The sequence below is a fragment of the Sturnira hondurensis genome, unplaced genomic scaffold (genome assembly GCF_014824575.4).
Source record: "Sturnira hondurensis isolate 20B ecotype Veracruz unplaced genomic scaffold, ASM1482457v3 Scaffold0013515, whole genome shotgun sequence".
Classification (NCBI taxonomy): domain Eukaryota; kingdom Metazoa; phylum Chordata; class Mammalia; order Chiroptera; family Phyllostomidae; genus Sturnira; species Sturnira hondurensis.
This window is the reverse complement of record NW_028086146.1, coordinates 4177979-4198066: the sequence shown is the minus strand read 5'-3', so window position 1 is coordinate 4198066 and position 20088 is coordinate 4177979. Positions and strand designations below refer to the sequence as shown.

Genomic DNA, 20088 nt, shown 5'->3' with positions numbered 1-20088 from the left:
AGTAGGCAGAGACTAAATGTTACCAAATTGTTTAGAAGCACTACAATAAATGACTAAGTATTCTTTCCATACATAGTCATGTTATGGTTTAAAAAATGCACTCAAATGAGAGGGAGAAAAATAAATAGGAAGCCAGCAAACTCTCACATTGTACTTGTTTTTGCAACACTTTTAAAGAGTTGGAAGGGAAAAACAATTCATTCTTTCTCAACTGATGAACTACAATTTGAACATCAGAGATGGTGTCTTTATATTGAACAGCTATTATTACTACTACTAATTTGTTTTGAACATGGACTAAAAGCTCACCTACCCTGTATTTGCAGGGTTCCTTTTCTATCACATCAATTCCCATTAATCCTCTTAAGAAAGGGCTTGGACAACTAGCTTTCCTCCTTTTAAACAAGCAGCACCTCAGTCTGGGGCAGAGAAAATCTTCCCTTTTAGAAACGAGCAGAAGCACCAGAGCACTCCTTAAAACTCACTTGTGTAAGAAAAGTCCAACTGCTTTTTTAAAAAAATATTTTTGTAAAGATTTTATTAATTTACTTTTTTTTTAAGAGAGAGAGGGCAAGGGAGAGAGAAAGAAGAGAGAAACATTGACGTGTGAGAGATACACTGATCAGTTGCCTCTCACATGCCCCCAACTGGGTACCTGGCCAGCAACCCAGGTGGATGCCCTGACTGGGAATCGAACCGGCGACTGTTTAGTTTGCAGGCCCGCACACGACCCACTGAGCCACACCAGCCAGGACCAAACTACTTTTCAATAGCAAAAGATCCAAAAGGAAAGTTGGGCTGTTTACAATCTTAGGTCTTATCTGGATTAGATTTCCATGGAAAAGAATTACAAAATCATAAACATTTGAAACCTGCTAGGGAAAGCTGACTAATTAAAAAAAAATCTCTAACTTTGTTTGACACTTTTTAAAAAACATACTTGGTTGAATATAAACTGTAATTGAAAAAAGGAATTAAACCATACTTTGTTGAACTAACCGACATTTTATGAATTCAGAGATCCATGTTACTGAGTATTTTTTGGAAACACTGCAGATATAATGTATTAAGTGTTTTATATATCACTCACTCTCATCTCGGTGTGAATTAGTTTTATTAGAACCCTTTTCCAGTGGGGTTTTTGGTGACTAGAAAATATGTAAAAGGAATATATTTTATTCTACATGGGCAGAGGCTGGAACTACTTTAGCAATATACATTTTAGATGTTCTGCAAAACCTACCCTCCCACAGCTACATTTCCCATTTCACTCAGAGGACTTTTTAAAAAATTTTTATTTTTTAAAGGGCCCTCCCTCCCTCCCTTCCTTCCTTCCAAAATTTTATTTATTTTTAGAGAGGAGAAAAGAGGGAGAAAGAGAGGGACAGAAACATCAATGATTGGTTGCCTCTCTCATGTCCTCTACTGGGGACCTGGCCTACAACCCAGGCACGTGCCCTGGACTAGGAATCAAAGGGGCAACCTTTTGGTTCATGGGCCGGCAGTCAATCCACTGAGTCACACCAGCCACAGCTCACTCAGGGGACTTTATATACACATACAGATTTACAGGTACCTGGGAGGTGAGTATAGGGTGTTAGAGAGAGTGGGGCGGGCAAGGTGCTTGGGTGCCGAGCAAGGGGATAAATGATCCCATTCCTTAGTATGTGCCGTTCAGGGTTTTCTTCTATTACCTGGAATCTAAGAAAAGTTAGGAAATCTGCTTTAACACAGGTGAAAAAGATAATTTCCCCCTGCACTACAGACTTGTTTCTGCGGAGTGTGGGTTAGTGAGGGGTAGGTGTAGGCTCACTTTTCACCACTGAGAATCTGTCAAGAAGCAGTTATTTTCCTATCAGGGAGTGAAATGTCGCAGACGTCCTAGAAACACACCAGGCCAACTATTAACCCTTCCATGGAGAGCCTTGTCCTCAGCATCCACAGACGTAACCCCCTTCCTTGACTCACTCCCCTAACTCCCCACACTCCTTCAAGTTCACAGGACTGGAGCACCCCAAATTTGTACAGGTTGCTTAAGAACTGTGGTTGCTGCTTCTAAGATGTCTCCCAGTGATCCCCCCTCCTAATATTCTTAGGGTTAAAAAAGACTCTGACTTCTAATTTCTTTCCCCTTCCTTCCTTCTTTCCTTCCTTCCTTCCTTCCTTCCTTCCTTCCTTCCTTCCTTCCTTCCTTCCTTCCTTCCTTCTTTCTTTCTCCCTCTCTCTTTCTCTCTTTCTCTTCTTTCTCTCTCTCTCTCCTCCCTCCCTCCCTCTCTCTCTCTCTCCCTCTCTCTCTCTCTCTCTCTCTTTCAAAGAAGCCAATTAGCATGTTCCAAGCTTCCCTATGGAGACACTAATACAGCAAGGAATGTAAGGAGGCCTCTTGCCAACACTAGTAAGGAACTAAGGCCCTTAGCCCAGCAGTCCAAAAGGAACTACATCTTGTCAACAACCACAGAAGTGAGCTTGAAAGCAAATCCTCCTCTCTTTGACCCTTGGGGTCATCATAGCCCTGGCTGACATCTTGACTGTGGCCTTTTGAGTCAGAGGCANCTCTCTCTGTCTCTTCTTTCTCTCTCTCTCTCCTCCCTCCCTCCCTCCCTCTCTCTCTCTCTCTCTCTCTCTCTCTTTCAAAGAAGCCAATTAGCATGTTCCAAGCTTCCCTATGGAGATACTAATACAGCAAGGAATATAAGGAGGCCTCTTGCCAACAGCTAGTAAGGAACTAAGGCCCTTAGCCCAGCAGTCCAAAAGGAACTAAATCTTGTCAACAACCACAAAAGTGAGCTTGAAAGCAAATCCTCCTCTCTTTGACCCTTGGGGTCATCATAGCCCTGGCTGACATCTTGACTGTGGCCTTTTGAGTCAGAGGCACCCAGCCAAGCCACACCTGGGTAGCCCATGGGAACTGTGAGGTGATCACTGTTTGCTGTTCAAAGCTGCAAAGGTTTCTGTTACACAGCAAGAATTAATACATTTAAAAATTATGTGTCAGGTATTCAGTGAGAGTCGAACATGCAATTTCCTTGAAAAATGACTTTCCCTTGTAAAATTTATTCCTCTTAACTGATTCCCAAGGTTACTCTCCCAGACTAAGGAATACAATATAATGAGCACCTATAGACAACAGTCTTAATATCAAAAGTAGCCTCTTTGGAGTCAATCCAAGCTGCAACTAAGTATAAAAACTCAGAATTAAAAAAAATCATTTGGGGGCTACTATTTTGATTCTATTAACCAAATTAACACCTTTTTAAAGAGGCGGTGACAGATAAAAGTAGTAAAAGAACGCTAAATAGTAGCTCCCACAAACATACTTTCTTCTCCCTAAAAACAACAATTTTAATGAAAGCCTCCCCAAGTGAAAACAAAGCATACGTTTCAATGTTTGGTTTTGTAAAAGAACAAAAACTCAAGTTTAAAGATATCGTTTTGATGCCAAATCTTGACAGGGCTGCATGCTTTAAAAGATCACCAGTCAGAATTGTCACATGGATGACTGATTGAGCCAACCTGCGTGTTCTTTTAAGGGATGGAGGGAGCACATTTTTCCAGGCTCTGCAAATAGTTTCCTAAAACAAATCTGCCAGCTAAGAAAAACATATACACATAGAGAAAATTTCCAGTTTTTGCTGTCGCAGAAGACGACTCGTGTTTTTCTTTTGGTTTGGGGTAGAGCCTTTATTAGCCTTCTAACCATTAAAAAACAGCCAATGAATAAATCAATATTATTGATTTGCTTGACCATTAAATCAATATTAATATGCTTGCTTGACCATTCCTGATATTTTAATATTGTTAGCTGCTGGAGAAGAAAGTATGGAATTAGAAGAAACGGCAGGCTTACTAAGGGTGAATTGTCCTGACGCCCCCACTACCTGTAGAAACATATACCTGCTTTGGGTACTTGATGGGAGAGAAGTCTGGTCTGGGTTTTGGAGGTGGTTTCAAAATACTGTAGGAAAGGGGGTTGGGGAGCACCACTGTTACCAGTTTACTTTCTCACAAACTATGGACAGACCACTAATTTGATGTTTGATCTCAACTAAAAAGGAAGCAGCCATCCACCCACGGGCTGGGTGATTATCAGAGTGAAAGAAAACCTGTCCAAGGAAAATGAAACACCTCCCTTATCTCTTCCCCACCCCAGTAAGAACAACTCACTCATGTTATGAAAGAAGTACAGTAGCATCTGAGTGTCCTGAATGGTGTGTACATTGGCAGCCTTCGGCTCAACATCCGTGAAATAAAAAGTTTTGCAGCCAGGAATTGTAAAGGCTGAGGACATAAGAAGCGAACAGAACTCTGAGCTTGAGGCAAGCCAAGCTTGGGGGGCACAGGGAGCTCTCAGCAAAGGCAGGCTGAGGAGAGGCCAAGTTCTCACCTTGACAGCAGCGGGAGGAAAGGGAAGGACAAGTAAGCTCAGAAGACATATCCGAGGGGGAAAGGAATAGAATAAAATTAGCTGAAGAAGAATCCCTGTGTACCTGCTCTGGGAGGCAAACTCACCCAATTCTGATCGAGAAAATGAGTCAGAATTCTAAGGTGTCTGAGTTGGACTCCTTTTTCATCTTCTCAAAAGTGAGACACAGTTTACGATATATTTGCGCATGTCATCTTTGAGGACATTAACTGGCACTTTGACACAACAGAAATCTAAATCTATTAATCAGATAAGGAGACTGGTCTGCTTCCCATCTGTGAGTCCCTGGAGGAAACTTTGGTAGGAGAGAAAACACTGCGCATGTCACCCCGATCCACAAGTGGACTGATACGAAAGGAACCACAGGCTTGGTTTTAAAACTGTAATTCTAGGGAAAGCCGATAAATGATGTTCTTATTGCTAAATGTAAAATTTTTAGCATAGAGATCTTATAAAAATCATTTAAATTAGCCAATAGTTTGAGTTCCTCTAATTTTATCCTTATTAAACCATAATATGTATATTTCCACATGGTTGCATGGATCTCAGTTTACATTTTGAAGATTTTCAAACAAAGAACATAAAACAAATGAGGTGGAACCAGACAGTTTTGGAAATTTTATAAGCTTTCTGGTATTTAGGCCAGTGGATAAATGAAATTCATTTTCAATTGTAAAAAAAAAAACATGATATCCAATTGATTCGCCATGTTTTTTTAAATTACCTTATCACATTGTCCAAACTTAGTCCTTCCCTACTCATAGTTCTTTTACTTTGTGAAGTGAGACTAGCATGCATGGCCTCCATCCAAACCCACTGGAAGATGGCGACAGTGATCTAATATTTTGCCCAGAGCATTCTGACTTGTGCTGAGAGGGGCCAAGGGCAGCCTGTCTGGGGCCTCAAAACCACAGGACACCCACTGACAGCTGTTAAAGTGCCTCTGCTTTGGAGATGGCCAAACAGCTCGTAGGCCATCTCGTAGGATGAACGCTGATCTACAGTCCACGGGAAAGACAGACCTAAGAATGAAGAACCAGAAAAGCAGACAAGATATCCTCCCTCCCACCAAGTGGTAGAAAAATTAGAGGGAACGGTTCCCTGAGGGAGATCTCATCAGAAGACAAGTTACTACAAGAACTAATTTTAAAATAATAAAGCATAGAAATCAAAGAAAGAAGGCTTTTTCCATTTTAGGCTGCTGCTTCTGATCTGAGCAAACTATTTGTCATCATAACCAAACACAAGCCCAGACTTGCCTTACCTTTATGACCACTTATATTGCTTCTGCCCCTAGCTGACTCCAAACCCATGAAAAAGCAGGATATTTCATGAACCTTCATGCTGAATCTATGTAAAGAATCTATGAATGAAATGATGTCTGCCATCATTAAGTGGATAGAGCCAATTTTTTTTAGGACGGTTGTTTATAGGCAGTAACAGTGAAGCACAGTGGGATCAAAATCAGTGAGTATAATGTGGGGTCGTGGCTTGTGGAGACAGTGACACAATGTTCCCAGAACCTCCTTAACACTATTTCAGTTCTGCATATGAGTCAGGATTGGTTGATGTGCATATAGTGAACAACGCCCCCCAGAAATGAGATTTTTACTCTCTGTCTATACCACGGGATACAGATTCCCCACTGCATCTTCCAAAAAGTTCCAGATTCCTAAGGTCATGACTTGACTAACGAAAAAAGGCAGAAGCTGACTCCTTTCAGAAGGTGAAAATAAAATCCTTTGCAAAAAATGATAACAGTGCTCTCTTGGGATACCGGAACACTTTTTGGTGATTTTTTTTTTTAATGCAAAAAAAAAAAAGAGCAAAGAAATAAAATGTGTTTTCCTTCGTTAAAAGCACAACTCTTTTGTAGCAGGAAAGAGCAAATTGTGCCTGAATCTAGAAAGTGGACAAATTGTGCCCTCCAGTGGTTGAAAGGATAGCTTTGTAAAACCTGCAGTTGTTAACTAAGTAATCTTAGGTATTGGGCTTATCCTGAATTTTTTCATTTTTCTTGGAAAAAAAGAGGAGGACGACTGAGTTTTGGAGCAGGGCATCAGCAAAGTGGAGGCTGTGCTCCTGAGAGTACTGGTGTTATTGAGACCAATGCACCACAGCAGAGTTGAGTACAAGGACTTAATGATCTGGATAATCCACGCAACAGGAATCACTTTGCCTTTGTCTCCACTACTTGACTAATTCAAAAGATTTGATTTTGCCTGGGCTGCACTGCTGTTCTTAAATTAAGTACTTGTTCATAATAAGCTTCCTGTTCCACAAGCAACTATTTGCTAAGCTTAGTAAACCAAGGACCGGGCTTCAGGGCTGTCTTACACTTAAGGCAGAGTTCTTTACAGAGTGAAAAGCAGGAATTTATCCAAGAAATATGCTTGCATATGTGTGAAAGACTCTATAAGATTTTTCATTGTAACTTTATTTGTAATAACAATTGGCAGCAGCGTAGGTGGCTCATCGTTATAGGGTTAAATGTATCATGACACATCATATAATGAGATTCAGGGCAGCTTTAAATAAAGCAGGAGGCAGTTCTATGCATTCATATAAACTGCTCTCCGTACTACAGTGTTTAGTGAAAAATCGAGGTTCAGAGCAGTGCGATGGCTGCGCTGCATTTGCACTGTGAAAGGAAACATGCTGGGCTATGCTGGCTAGCACATACATAGGTCGCTTCTGGAAGGACACACAAGAAATGGATTTTTTAAATGGCTGTTTCCAATCATCAAAAATAGGATTCAGCTGTGGAATTTACATGGTTTTTTTTTTTCCACCTGTTTTGTTCATTAGTATTTCTCCAGTGTTTAGAATAGGGGCCTGCACATTATACACACTGAATAATATCTGTGGAATAAATAAATGGGTAAAATCAAATATTCAAATATATATCATTATATGTGTGCGTGTGTGTGTGTGTGTGTGTGTGTGCGTGTGTGTGTAATCTTCAAGGAGGAGGCCTGGATGGCTGAAGGTCAAGAATCGGAGGGAGAAATTTCATTCTGGTTTTTTTTTGTGTGTGTGTGTGGTTTTTTTTTTTTTTTTAGTTTGTAACACTTAAGAGTGAACAGACATCAGTATTTCTAAACTGTAAACAATGGGAACTGAACTATCAAAGGATATACATTAAGGAACATGTATTAGACAAAAACCCCTCAATTTTCTCACTGCCTTTATACATCAATGTGTAATATTTAAGTATAACTGAATTCCTTATTAAGCAAACATTTTTGCATATGCTGCCTTCTCTTTTTCTTTCTGTGCCTTTATATTTTGTTTAACTTTCAGCAATTCTGCCTGGATAGCTTTATCTTCTGGTGCTAACTCCTGAGCTTTCTTAAGATCAGCCAACGCTTGGTCGCCGTCTTTCAATCCTTGCCGTCCTTGAGCTCTGTGGTACGGTGCTTTGTATTCCATGGGTCAGGGGCCTCCAAACAACGGTCAGTTGCTCCCCGCCAATTTTACATCTTTGGTTTACAAGCACCAATATTCAGCATGCAGCTTAAAGCTACAGGTTGCAGCTTCAATCTACCTACGCACTCACTTATATAGCCTTTGAACCTTCCATGTATCTTAAAACCTTTGAGTATTTTTTAGTGACCATCTCCCAGTTCCGGGATTTGAAAAAAGTATTTCCAATGCTTTTAAGTCTTACTTTATTAGTAATATTTTATCTACATTTTTAAAATCTGTATCTGCGTCCTCGGGGAAATCTGGATGCCTGTTACCAGAACCATCTTCGGGGAATACTCCCCAGTCGCCCCCTCCCTCCGGTTCTCCGCATGCTGCAATAAGGCGTAGTTTGGCAGGTTTTTCAACTGTCCCTTCTATATTCCTCAGAATTCTTGCCACACCCACTCCCTTAGTTCCTTGGCCAAACACCACCTTTCCCATCCAAATGAGGAGTCGGAATTGTGGTGATAAAGAACCGAGAACAATTTGTACTGCCACCTGCGTTTGCCACGCCCAATAAGCCCTCCCGGTCATGCTTATAGTAGAAATTCTCATCTTCCAACTTTTCACCTTAGATACTTTCTCCACTGGTCCCATTCTGATTTGAGCAGCCTGCATCCTCAATCATAAATTTCTTAGTAATTCGATGGCATGGGCATCCTTTGAAATGGAGAGGTTTCCCAGTCGTGGGTCCAATGCCTTTTTCTCGTGTACACAATGCATGACAGTTTTCTGCAGTTTTGAGCACAATAGCTGCACACAATTCTAAGACAATTCAACCAACTCGCTCACCTCCAACATCCATGTCAAAGGAGACCCAGGGGTTACTGGGGTTGGAGGGCTTAGCTTTGAGGGATGGGTACGACATTTTGACTCGCAGATGCGTTTGGAAACAGACTCGAGGCACCTTGTGGCAACCTGGTAGCTCACACTCTGTGTTTTGTACTTTGATAAATTTAAACCATTAGAATAAGCTACCTAATCCAAAATAAACTTCAAACAACTGGAGAAACAAATAAGAACGGGGAGTTATTATTTTGATAATTATTGAAGTAAGGCATTGCTTTGATAGTGATTCAGACCAGGGTTAAACACTTCAGAAGTGACCAGTGTTAATTAGCAATGACACTGGAGCACTTGCAGCATCTGAGGGACAATACTCCGTACAAAACTGTCCTCGTGTGCAGAGGTCTCCTGCTGTGCTATAGATTCTTGATAAACAAATGCTTGCTCTTGGCCTATCCATCCCCCCTGATCTCCCTGCATATGCTGGGACGGCTTCCCAAGTCAGGTGGATGGTGTTGCATGGCCCTCTTCCTTGAGTTTCTGGCAGCTGAAGTCACTGTGAACTCCATAGATTGGAAGATCTCATTGGGAGGGACTCCATAAAGGGGAGGGGGAGGCTTTGATTCTTAAAGGAGGCCCAAGGCCCTGGGCTGGACCTCCTGAACGGGAGTCTCCAGGTAGGTAAGTCTCCAAGACGGACATTTGTACTTTTGTAAAGCTCAACAACAGACTCTGAGGCACCACCATTTTTGCCGCACCCCACCCCCTCACCCACAGCAGCGAGAAGATCCAGTCTGGACACACAGCCAACCGGGCTCTGAGGGGGAGTCCATTTCCTTGGACAAAATAAAGTCCCTCTCAAGGACAGCTTCCATTCCCTATGCCCCAACCTTTCCTAACCACTTCATCCAGAATTATTTCCAGTTCATTTTCTTCCTTAGAAATCCTATTCTTTCAATGACAACTTGCAAGCATTCATTCAAGATCAGCTTGCACATTTATCTCTTCTATGCCGCTCTTTTTGCCCCTGTCCGATGCCAGGCTGGCAGTATTCCTGAAAACTGCGCTGTGACGAGGAGGCACCTATCAGACCAGTTATCAGGCAAGCTTTGACAAAGTAGGCTTCTGGTCTGAGAACATCCACCTGAATATGAAGAGGCCCGAAAACAGCTAATTGTCCACCCAAGGAATCATGTTCTAACTGATAGGCCTGTTCTCCGTGGGCACAGTCCTCCACAGCAAGTTTGATCACTGGTTAAAGAGACCTCAGAGGCTCTCGGGGGCTGGGATGAGAAATGAAAACCTACTTCATGTGGTTTCCCCTAATGTAACCGCCAGTGAAAGGGATGGAAAGGAGCTTAAGGAGCTCATTACAACCTCAGGCCCTGTGATCTCCGTACACGCCCCCAGTGGCAGCCACGGGATAAAATGCCTTTCAAGGTCTCACTAGGCCTCGGCCCCCTGTGCTGTTTTCATTCTGCCCCAGCAGAAGGCAGCTGGAGTCTCCGTTACCAGCTGCTGGGCCACATGGAGAATAAGTCCAAACGTGTTCCTGGGCTAACAACTAGTGTTTTCTTAACCTGGGTGTGGAAAAAGGGATGATCCTATTTAGCAACCTAATTTTTCCAGCTGTTCTGCTCTACTTACAGAATTCCTGTCCTCTGTGGTTTCGCAAAAGCTCCTGCCTGGGTCTGTTTCAGGGAACACTGGTCTGGTTCCATGCCTGTAACCCATCGAGGTGGCACACGGCACAGCAGAGGGGGCCCCAGACCAGGAGACGCTGGCCATTCCTGGGATGAGCCCTTCTGGCTCTAGAAGTTCGCTTCTTCCCTTAGAGAAGGTGCTCGTTTTATCAGTGACCAGCCCTCGATGCTGCAGGGGATGTTTCCGAGTCTAGTTCTCCTGTAACTGATCTAGATTGCTCCTTAAAGCAGTAAGAAAAAGGTCAGCATCCACAGAGGACACAATGTGAATGGTGCCCATTGTGGTACAACATGGTGACCATGGCTGACGGCACCAGAAAGGGGCGGGGGCGCAATCAGAGGAGGCGGAGACTGAGGGAAGGCAGTTTCAGCCTATTCTAAGCCAATGTTGTTTGAGGTTCCATGGGAGCTGCTCCTTTAAGAGAGATAAAGTAACTTGAGTTCTACTCAATGGGTGTTAAGTTGAAATTTCACCCGTATTAGAATCCTGTAATGTGTGACTCTGGCCTCCACGCACACTTAAGGCTGGACAATATCTGCCATTAGATCCATAATAATTCCCCCCACCCAGGGGAGCTCTGCATTTTGTGTGAAAAGTACACAAATTTGAACTGTGAATCCTGGCTTTGTCACTGAAGGCAACCCTTCCTTGGCCTAATAGGTATATTCTTCATAACTTCCAGATAGATCAAATTTTTATAAGTCAAATCATATTTTATATTCATCAGGTGAATCCTCTATCAAAAAATATTCATGAATTTATCTGCTCCATAAATTTAATTTTCATTGGTTGCATTTCCTGAAAGGGATATAGCTGTGACCAGGACTGGCATCCTGGAAGTAGCAATGCCAGTTACCCCACTCACTAACTCCTTAGAAGGATGTCCAGAGTTCAACTAAGTTGAAGGAAAGCTTTCCGAAATGAAATAGGAACTGCTGTCCCTACTGGAATAATACTCTTGGGAGAGATAAGGCATTAGGCCATATCGAATACTGATATCATAATGTAGATAAATTAAAAAACTTTTGCTTGAAAAGAGACTTTGATTGGCAAGCAGGAGAGGGTAGAAAAGCCACGAGGTACAGGGAGATGGCAAGGAACAAAAAGAAGGAAAAAGTGAAGAAATTAGAAGACTGAGTCAGCACAGGCAAAATGAGTCAACCTGCCTATCTGGCGGGGGGTTCAGACCCGCCTCAAGCTGCCCACGTGCACTCTGTGTGATGGCCGTGCAGGTGCAGGAACAGGGGGAATTACCTAGGATTGCTTACTGTGAAGACCAGCCCAAACAAAACCACTACAACTCATGCGAGGCCTGGAGAAGAAATATTAAAAATTTAACAACGGCATGAGAGATTACACAAGATGCTCTCTAAACTCCTTGAACTTTTCACGTAGTAAGATTCTGAACCAAGTTCACTACAATTCTTGTTCCTTAAACAAGGTTTAAAATATGGTTGGCTGGGAGCCAATAGAAGCTCCTACAGCCACACTGGAGGAAAGTGTTTTTTCTGTCATTCTGAAGGGTAGGAACCCAGTTTTTAACAGGTAGCTTTGGCATTTTTATAGGGTACAGAACAGCTTAGAGAATATCCACTTTGCACTCATGGGTCCATTTCCCATGAAGCCATGTTGGATCCAGAGTGGTCCTCCAGACTTGTTCTCTTCAGCACTCCTGCCTTTCTGAGCCGTCCGGCGTGCTACTGCATTCTGAGCCCCGCTGTGATGTAATTAAGGGTAATGTTTGCAGCAAGGAGTGGAGAGTTGTAAATGCTTCCCATGGGTGATTAAATGCTGAGGGGAAGTTGAATAACTATAGAACTCATTTAGTGAAAGCTTATTCCAATTCCACAAGCATTTTTTTTTCCAATTATAGGTTAGGGTTTCTAAAGATACAAACACAGCATCCATAAGCAAATGTTTTTATGCCTCCATCACCCTCAAGGGAATGACAGCTGAAACAACTATGGCCCAGCAATGTTTATTTATCTAAGAGGGGGACCTGGGTTTAGTTTGTATTTAAGGATTGAGGATGGAAAACGGAGAGCTGCTTCAGAGAGGATTAAATGGGGGAGACGGAACTTCTCCAACACTGAAAGAAGAGTTCCATTTCCAACTGTGTGGATGGCTGTATTTCTCACCGTAGTTTCTGACCCCAGTGAACCACACATTTCTACCTTGGTCTCAATTTTGTGCATCTGGAAATGTGGAAGTGGGTGTGTTTGGGTTGGGCGAGTTCTGAAAGTTTTTGCAGTCCCACGTACACACAAATCACACTGCAAAGTGTGGGTGAGGGTCTGGGGGAACCCAACTCTCTGACTGGTACAAACTGGGTTGCAAACTGGTACAGTTTTGGAAAAAAGTGGCAGTATAAGTAAAACTTAAAATACCTATCACTTGTAACCCAATAATTTCACTTTTAGGCTTATTCCTTAGGAAAACATCTATACATAGGCCTAGAGACAAAGACAGAAACTCTCACTGGACAGCACTGGTAAGAGCCCCACACTGGAAAAATGCATAAATGTCTACCAGTTAAAAAAATAAAATGAATAATTTCTCTTTACACAAAGGAATACTACACAGCAGTTTACAATGATGACAAAGCTCTATAAAAATCAATATTAATACTTCTAAATACAAGCTGTCAAGTAACTCCTATTATTAAATTCCTGAAAATCTAAGTAACTACAAAGGATAATGACTGTAACCGTGTATAACATATTGAATCAATGAAATTCATGAGTCCACAGTAATACTCAAACAAAAAAGAAAAAACCACACTGTTGGATGAAAACCGCAGTAAACACAGAGTGTACAGCCATAGATGGACACTTACAATGAACATAAAGCCCTGCCCAGTGTGGCTCAGGTGGTTGAAAGGTCTCCAGTTCAATTCCTGGTCAGGGCACCTGCCTAGTTGCAGCCTTGGTGCCCATTCAAGGAGAGTACAAGAGGCAACCTATTAATATTTCTCTCTCATACTAATGTTTCTCTTCTTGTCTCCCTCCCTTTCTCTCTCTCAAATAAGTAAATAAATAATGAATATTCTTCATTAAATAAGTAATAAATAATTCTTTAAAAACGCAAATATGAAAATGATACCACTGGGTGTTCACAGGTACATATATGTGTACATGCACATACATGTGAAACAGGAGAAAAGGGAAGACAGGACACACACAGGCTCATCACTGGTGCTCTGCAGGCAAGGCAGAAGTCTGTGACGAGAGGCTGGGGGTAAAGCAGGCTGCAACTTAGTGAGTACAGTTGTGCACACACAATGTCATTTCAAGGTGGTGTGGTAGAGAAAAGGTGATGGTTATAGCATTCTTCTCTGCATTAAAAAAATCTCCTTCTTTTAAATAAAGATTTTATTTATTTATCTTTAGAAGGGAAGGGAAGGAGAGAAATATCAATGTATGGTTGCTTTTCATGTGTCCCCTGCTGGGAACTGGCCTGCAACCCAGGCATGTGCCCTGACTGGGAATCAAACTGCGATCATGTGGTTCGCAGGCCCATGCTCAATCCACTGAGCTACACCAGCCAGGGCAAAAAAAAATCTTCTTAAAAGCAATGGCTTTGACAGATGTATGTTGACAAGTTCCCTCCCAGCCCCAAGTAAAGGCCTTGGAGAGATGGAGGCAGCCTAACCTTTTGGTCTTTACTGTCTAGCTCCATGCTGTCCGAGGGTGGCCACCTGCCACAGCTACTTAACTTGAAATTCAAATTAATTAAAGTTAAATAAAATTAAAATTTCAGTTCCTCCATTGTCCTAGCTACATTTCAAATGCTTAATAGTTCCATGTGGCCAGTAACTATTATATTGGGCAGCACACATAGAGGACATTTCATTGTTACTATACATCTTATTGGACACAGCTGGTTTCAAGGTAGAATCCATCTTATAGATACCAAGAACATTTTTGGTCCCATTGCTTTTTCCCTAATACATTCTGATGCACATAACAAAGCCAAGGTAATGATTAGGAGGATTTTTTTCATTTCTGGAAGGAATATACCCGCTATAACCCTAAATTCCAATTATGACTAAAGTAACACTTTCTTGTTAAAGAAAATTAGATAGTCAGCCCTGGCTGGTGTAGCTCAGTGGACTGAGCACGGGCCTGCCAACCACATGATCGCAGTTTAATTCCCAGTCAGGGCACATGCCTGGGTTGTAGGTCAGTTCCCAGCAGGGGGTGCATGAGCGGCAACCATACATTGATATTTCTCTCCCTCTCTCCTTCCCTTCCCCTCTAAAGATAAATAAATAAATTTTTAAAAAAAGAAAATTAGATAGTCATTTCTAGAAAGAAATCTATTCAATTATCTACACTTAGGTAAACATAATTTCCCCAAAACTTAGTAGGAAGATAGATCAAAGGGTGATGAAGACATTATGCAAACAAGACTCTGAATTTGGGTTCAGTGGTTTCTCAAGAGCCTTTGTTTCTTACCTGTACACAGTGTGAGGGACATACACCTCCCGGATTGGAAATTCCAAAATCTCTTTGTGTGGACGTGTCCGGTTTTCGGGGACAGGCTTCACTGGCAGTAGTTCAGGAGTCAGACAATTACTGATCACCTCTGACGCTGGAGAAATCTCCAGTCTAAGCAAGCCTGAAGAGAGAAAATGGGACTGCTTTAGCGAAGACATTGTCATGTTACAAAGGAATCAAGAAGGATTACTGGAGCATATTTCTCTCATGAAAATAAGGATAAGTGATGGGAGTGTGGGAGTTTTGCAATTCCCAGTTAATTTCCCATAGCTGGATAAAAAGCAGGTCATGACAACTTTTGAGATTTAGTTTCTAGAAACTAAAAAGGAAGAAATTGTAGAATGGGTAGACATAGATGAGAGGATTTTAAAATTTCCTTGCAGAACTACCACACTATAATAGTACATATGTAAGTAAATATGGGTGGTTTTCGAACTGGGTCCTCGACTACCTGGGGTCCTGGAAAAGCACCTCGGAGCTATTAAGTGGAGGATAAAAAAGGTGTCTTACTTTCTACCAAAGCATCTCTTTTCATTTTTCTTTTTCTCTTAAGAGGTCCATATGACCTTTTATATGATGAAAAAGGCTCCTATGTTCAATTATATAAGATTAGCTGAGAAACCAGATCTAAAGTATGTTCTTTTTACAGAATCAAGCCTTTATTTTTCATTTTTATTTCTTTTTTATCCTCACCCGAGAACATGCTTATTGATTTTAGAGAGAGGAAAAGGGAGAGAGAGAGAGGGTGAAACATCAATGCCAGGGAGAAACTTCGATCGGTTGCCTCTCGTACACGCCCCAACCAGGGATCAAATGTAAGCATGTGCCCCAACCAGGAATCAAACCAGCGACCCGTCAGTTTACAGGACAATGCTCCAACCAACTGAGTCACCCTGGCCAGGGCAGAATCAATCCCTTAATAGAATAGAAAATGTTAATAGAATTCCCAGAAAAGTAGACCAATTCCCACTCAAATCCTGATGTAAAATCCCACATTTTATCTGGTATACATAATTTTATAAATTGTACCATTAGACAAATAATGTGTCTAGTTATAAATGGCTTTGGCACAGCTTAAGAGGATAAAGACAAGTCATCCACACCTGGGATTGACTTGACTCTTCTCTGTAAGGATGAAGATCTCTTGTAGTCAGCTAAAAACTTGAATAAGTCTTCATCACTAAGGCGATCTCCCTCCTGCCAAGAAAGAAATCAGGGTTAGTATAGATGTACCATTGCCTGCTGGCATAGCAACCAATGATGTAAGGGAAGGTTTTTATCTTTAAATGTCACTTTAGCATGTCTTTCATAGAAATCAGGGTTATGGGCAACGCTGAAGGCATTTAGTTCAACCTCTTGCCCAGGGCTCCTCCTCTACTGCTCCTGGACCTGCTGTCACTCAGCCACTCATCACTCCTTCTGGGGGTGGGGCTTCTACTGCGTTCCGAGGAAGTCTGTTGGATCATTAGAAATCTCAGCCCAAAGTGTCTCCCCCTATAACTGAAGCTCACGGATGCTTGTTTTACTCCCTGGAATGATACCGATTAAGTTTACTTCCTTCTTCAAAGATTTAGAGATGGGGAAAGCATCTTTCTATTTTTTCCTATCCTCATTTTTTCCATATTTGTCTTGGCTAAGAACGTTAAGCACGAATACTATGCTCTGCGTGCCTACATGGGACAGGCTGTCTACCAAGGGGCCCATGGGCAAGAGCTCTAACCCTTGCAACAGCCTGGTAAGGTAGGAAGGTAGGTGTATCTTATTCCCAAGCACAGATGAGAAAACTCAGACTTAGTTAAGTCAAGTACTTTGTCCTCCCTCCCCACCAAGTTAATATAATTGGAAATATACCTGGAATAAAAACCCTTTCAGTCGCATGCTATCATGTGGCATGGTGCACAGACCCTCAACAGCCCTTCTGCATGTCAGGTTATTAACACAAGCTCTTGAAATGCCCCATGAGGACTGAGCTAAGGAAAGTTTTCTAAGACAGAGTCAAAGTCTAAAGTACTTTTTTGGTAGAAAAAATACACATAATACACAATTTGCCATCTTAACCATTTCTGAGTGTTCAGTTCCTAGTGTTAAGTACATTTACATTGTTATGCAACCAATCTCCAGAGCTCTCTCACCTCACAAAACTGAAACTCTGTACCCTTTAAACAGCAACTGCCTGTTCCCCCCTTCCTGCAGCCCCTGGCAGCCACCATTCTACTCTCTGCCTCCATGAATTTGATCACACGTAGGAAATTTTTTGTGTGTTAAGTCTCAGTGTTGACTGAGCTTACAAAAAGTACCATCTGCAATGGGCACCTTCTCTGAGCAAGTAGGAAAGCCCTGCAATGTGCACATGGAATAGTGGTGAGAAGGACAACGGCCAGACCAGAAACCCTGAGACCAAGGGGAACAATGTTTCAGCCAGACTGTTTTCATAGTCTAATACATGAATGGACCATGAGAGTTGTTCAGATAGGACCATTTGTACTGATGGGAGCGAATCGTTCTCTCCATAAGAACAGCTACCACTCAGTGAGCACTTGCTATGTGCCAGGCACTCTGGGAAGAGCTTTACCTGCCTCATGTCATTAATCCTCCCTAAAGGCCCCATGAAGCAGGCACCACCATCCTTACTTTGTCGATAATGAAATTTAGGCTTGGTGAGGTTAACCAACTCGTTCTCTTATTCACTACATATCCTATTCCTTTGGACTCCAAAAGCCATGACATTATGGACACAAACACAGACATATTGTAACACGGAGAGATACCTGCTTGTAAAAGCTGGTGATGGTCATGGTGGTGGGCTTGTAGTTGGATCCAGCCCCATTTTCCTCCAAGGAGAGGGCTCTTTCAGAAAGCCTTCTAGATTGGGACAAGGTTCTCCGCTCACCCACAGGGCCTCTTCCTTTAAGGAAAACAGTTGTCATTCTAAAGTTTGCCCTTCTGTTTCAAGACCCAATAGTTATTAACTTTACCATATATGATGCCTGTCCAGAAAAAATCCAACCATTTTTAATACAATGAGAACAGTTTGCATGACATCAATGTAACCTAGCAGACAAGGAGAGTGGATTAGAATGCATATGCTTGAACAATGACCACTTCACTGCACTAGTCAGTGGAGGCAGTAGACATCACTGACTGAGCATGTGTATTGTATGGCTGTTGCATTCAAAATGACTGAGTGAGTAGAACAGATCTACATCTAATACTGCATTAAGCTTGAATGTTCCTCCGTGGAAACTATTCAGATGATTCAGAAGGCTACAGCTGTGGGCAACTGGTGATTGGTAGCTTCATCGTGACAATGTGCCTGCTCAAGTATAACAACTTGTACAGAGTTTTTTTGTAAAAAAAAAATAAATAACATCACTCAGGTGACTCNGCTGTTGCATTCAAAATGACTGAGTGAGTAGAACAGATCTACATCTAATACTGCATTAAGCTTGAATGTTCCTCCGTGGAAACTATTCAGATGATTCAGAAGGCTACAGCTGTGGGCAACTGGTGATTGGTAGCTTCATCGTGACAATGTGCCTGCTCAAGTATAACAACTTGTACAGAATTTTTTTGTAAAAAAAAATAAATAACATCACTCAGGTGACTCAGCCCCACTACAGCCCAGATTTGGCACCTTGTAACTTCTGGCTTTTCTCAAAACTAAAATCACCTTTGACAGAAAGGAGATTTCAGACCATCAATTAGATTCAAGAAAATATGGCCGGGCAGCTGACAGAAATTGGGAAAACTGTGTGAGGTCCCAATGTGCCTGTTTTGAAGGGGACCGAGGCATCATTGTCCTATGTACAATGTTTCTTGTATCTTGTACCTTCTTCAACAAATGCCTCTATTTCTCATAGTACATGGCTGGATACTTTCTGGACAGACTTTGTGCATGTTTAGAGTTGCTGAACAAAAACTCTGAACATGGCCATTTTAGTTGTGTATAAAAATTTCCCTCCACTGACCCCTACCTTTCTCAGACCCCCGGGGGAGCCCCTACTCCCCCTCTGACCAGAGTGGAGAAGCCCTGAGAAGCGGCAGCCCCCTTCCTCACAGAGGCCAGGCCAGACGCCACCCAGCAGGAGTCCTGAACTGTTGCCAGAATGGGGTGTGCACTTAAGCTTTATTTAGTCAACAGTGCTTGTTTTTGCTTTATTTTTACATTTCATTCCATTGGGAGAGACATGTTCTCAAATGCCCTGGAAGGCATTTGAGACTGTGACCCAAACATGCTAGGGTCAGCCTGGGTAAATGCTGAATCCCAGCTTTCTTCTGCTCTCGCTGTTTGGACCAGGCAGGCAGCAGACCTCACTGACCTGCCCAACGGGGGTTAGAAGCCTGCGTCACAGCCAAACCTAGGCTGGACCCTAATACTCTGCTTAGCTGTTTCTTATCCCCTTTTGAGATTTAGGTGAGGATTTTGTTGCTTTTCTACTGCAAAACCCAGGGGATCTGTTGAGAATAGTCGAATTGCTTAGAACTCTAATATTGCCAACCCTGTCTTTGAATATTCTCTTATCCCAAATTCTTGCTGTGATACCGAACTGGAACTTCTTGCTACTATGGCCCATCTAAACTTCCCACACTGCCTATTCTGGTTGCTTCTTAAGAATCAGCCTCTGTAATCAGGTTAATCATCCTCGACCCAGAGATTAATAAACCTCAGTAAGCCCTACACCCGAATCTGTAGATTCATCTCATTTATGGCATCCTCTAGGCTTGATGCATAACTCTTTCTAATAAGGCTACCTGGATCTACATAAAGGTTGGCATTAAAAAAAATTGTGGTGTGAAGGTCAGGATGCACCAAAGTTTGGTTTCTTATTGACAAATCAGAAAAAATAAATAGACAGGATTTCTGACTGGCAATTATGCTACAATAACTCCAGAATAGCAGCAGCAATGACCAAATACCCTTTCCTCTACTCTCTGCTACAGGCAACATTTCAGAGGTGGTAGAGCTAAGGAATGCACGAGAAATGTCTCAAGAAATGTCTCGAGAAATGGGACTCTAGCTTTAAATATTTGTTGGATCCAAAGACATTTAGGAAAAATAGAAACTCTGCCACACATAGGGGTGGGTCTACTTGAAAATTCTATAACCCTCTTGGACTGTTTCCGATCCGACCTGTTTTAAAAATTAATGACTCAGATCAAGGGTGAGGTGATGAAAAAGAAATATATGAAATAAATTGGAATGGCAAC

The 20088-nt window shown here is 42.1% G+C and overlaps 1 protein-coding gene and 1 pseudogene across 4 annotated transcripts in view; both read right to left on the bottom strand.

Moving 5' to 3' along the window:
• The window catches only part of DOCK8 (dedicator of cytokinesis 8), a 221000-nt gene that overhangs the window by 92489 nt on the left and 108423 nt on the right, over nucleotides 1-20088 (bottom strand). For all 4 annotated transcript variants that reach the window (XM_037061714.1, XM_037061715.1, XM_037061716.1 and 1 more), the window contains 3 exons: nucleotides 17649-17785; nucleotides 15984-16077; nucleotides 14839-15001 (listed from right to left, as the gene is read on the bottom strand). In XM_037061714.1, coding sequence (XP_036917609.1) covers nucleotides 14839-15001; nucleotides 15984-16077; nucleotides 17649-17785 — 394 coding nt within the window. The remainder of the gene's footprint in view (nucleotides 1-14838; nucleotides 15002-15983; nucleotides 16078-17648; nucleotides 17786-20088) is intronic.
• On the bottom strand, nucleotides 7611-8876 carry LOC118997842 (peptidyl-prolyl cis-trans isomerase D-like; annotated as a pseudogene).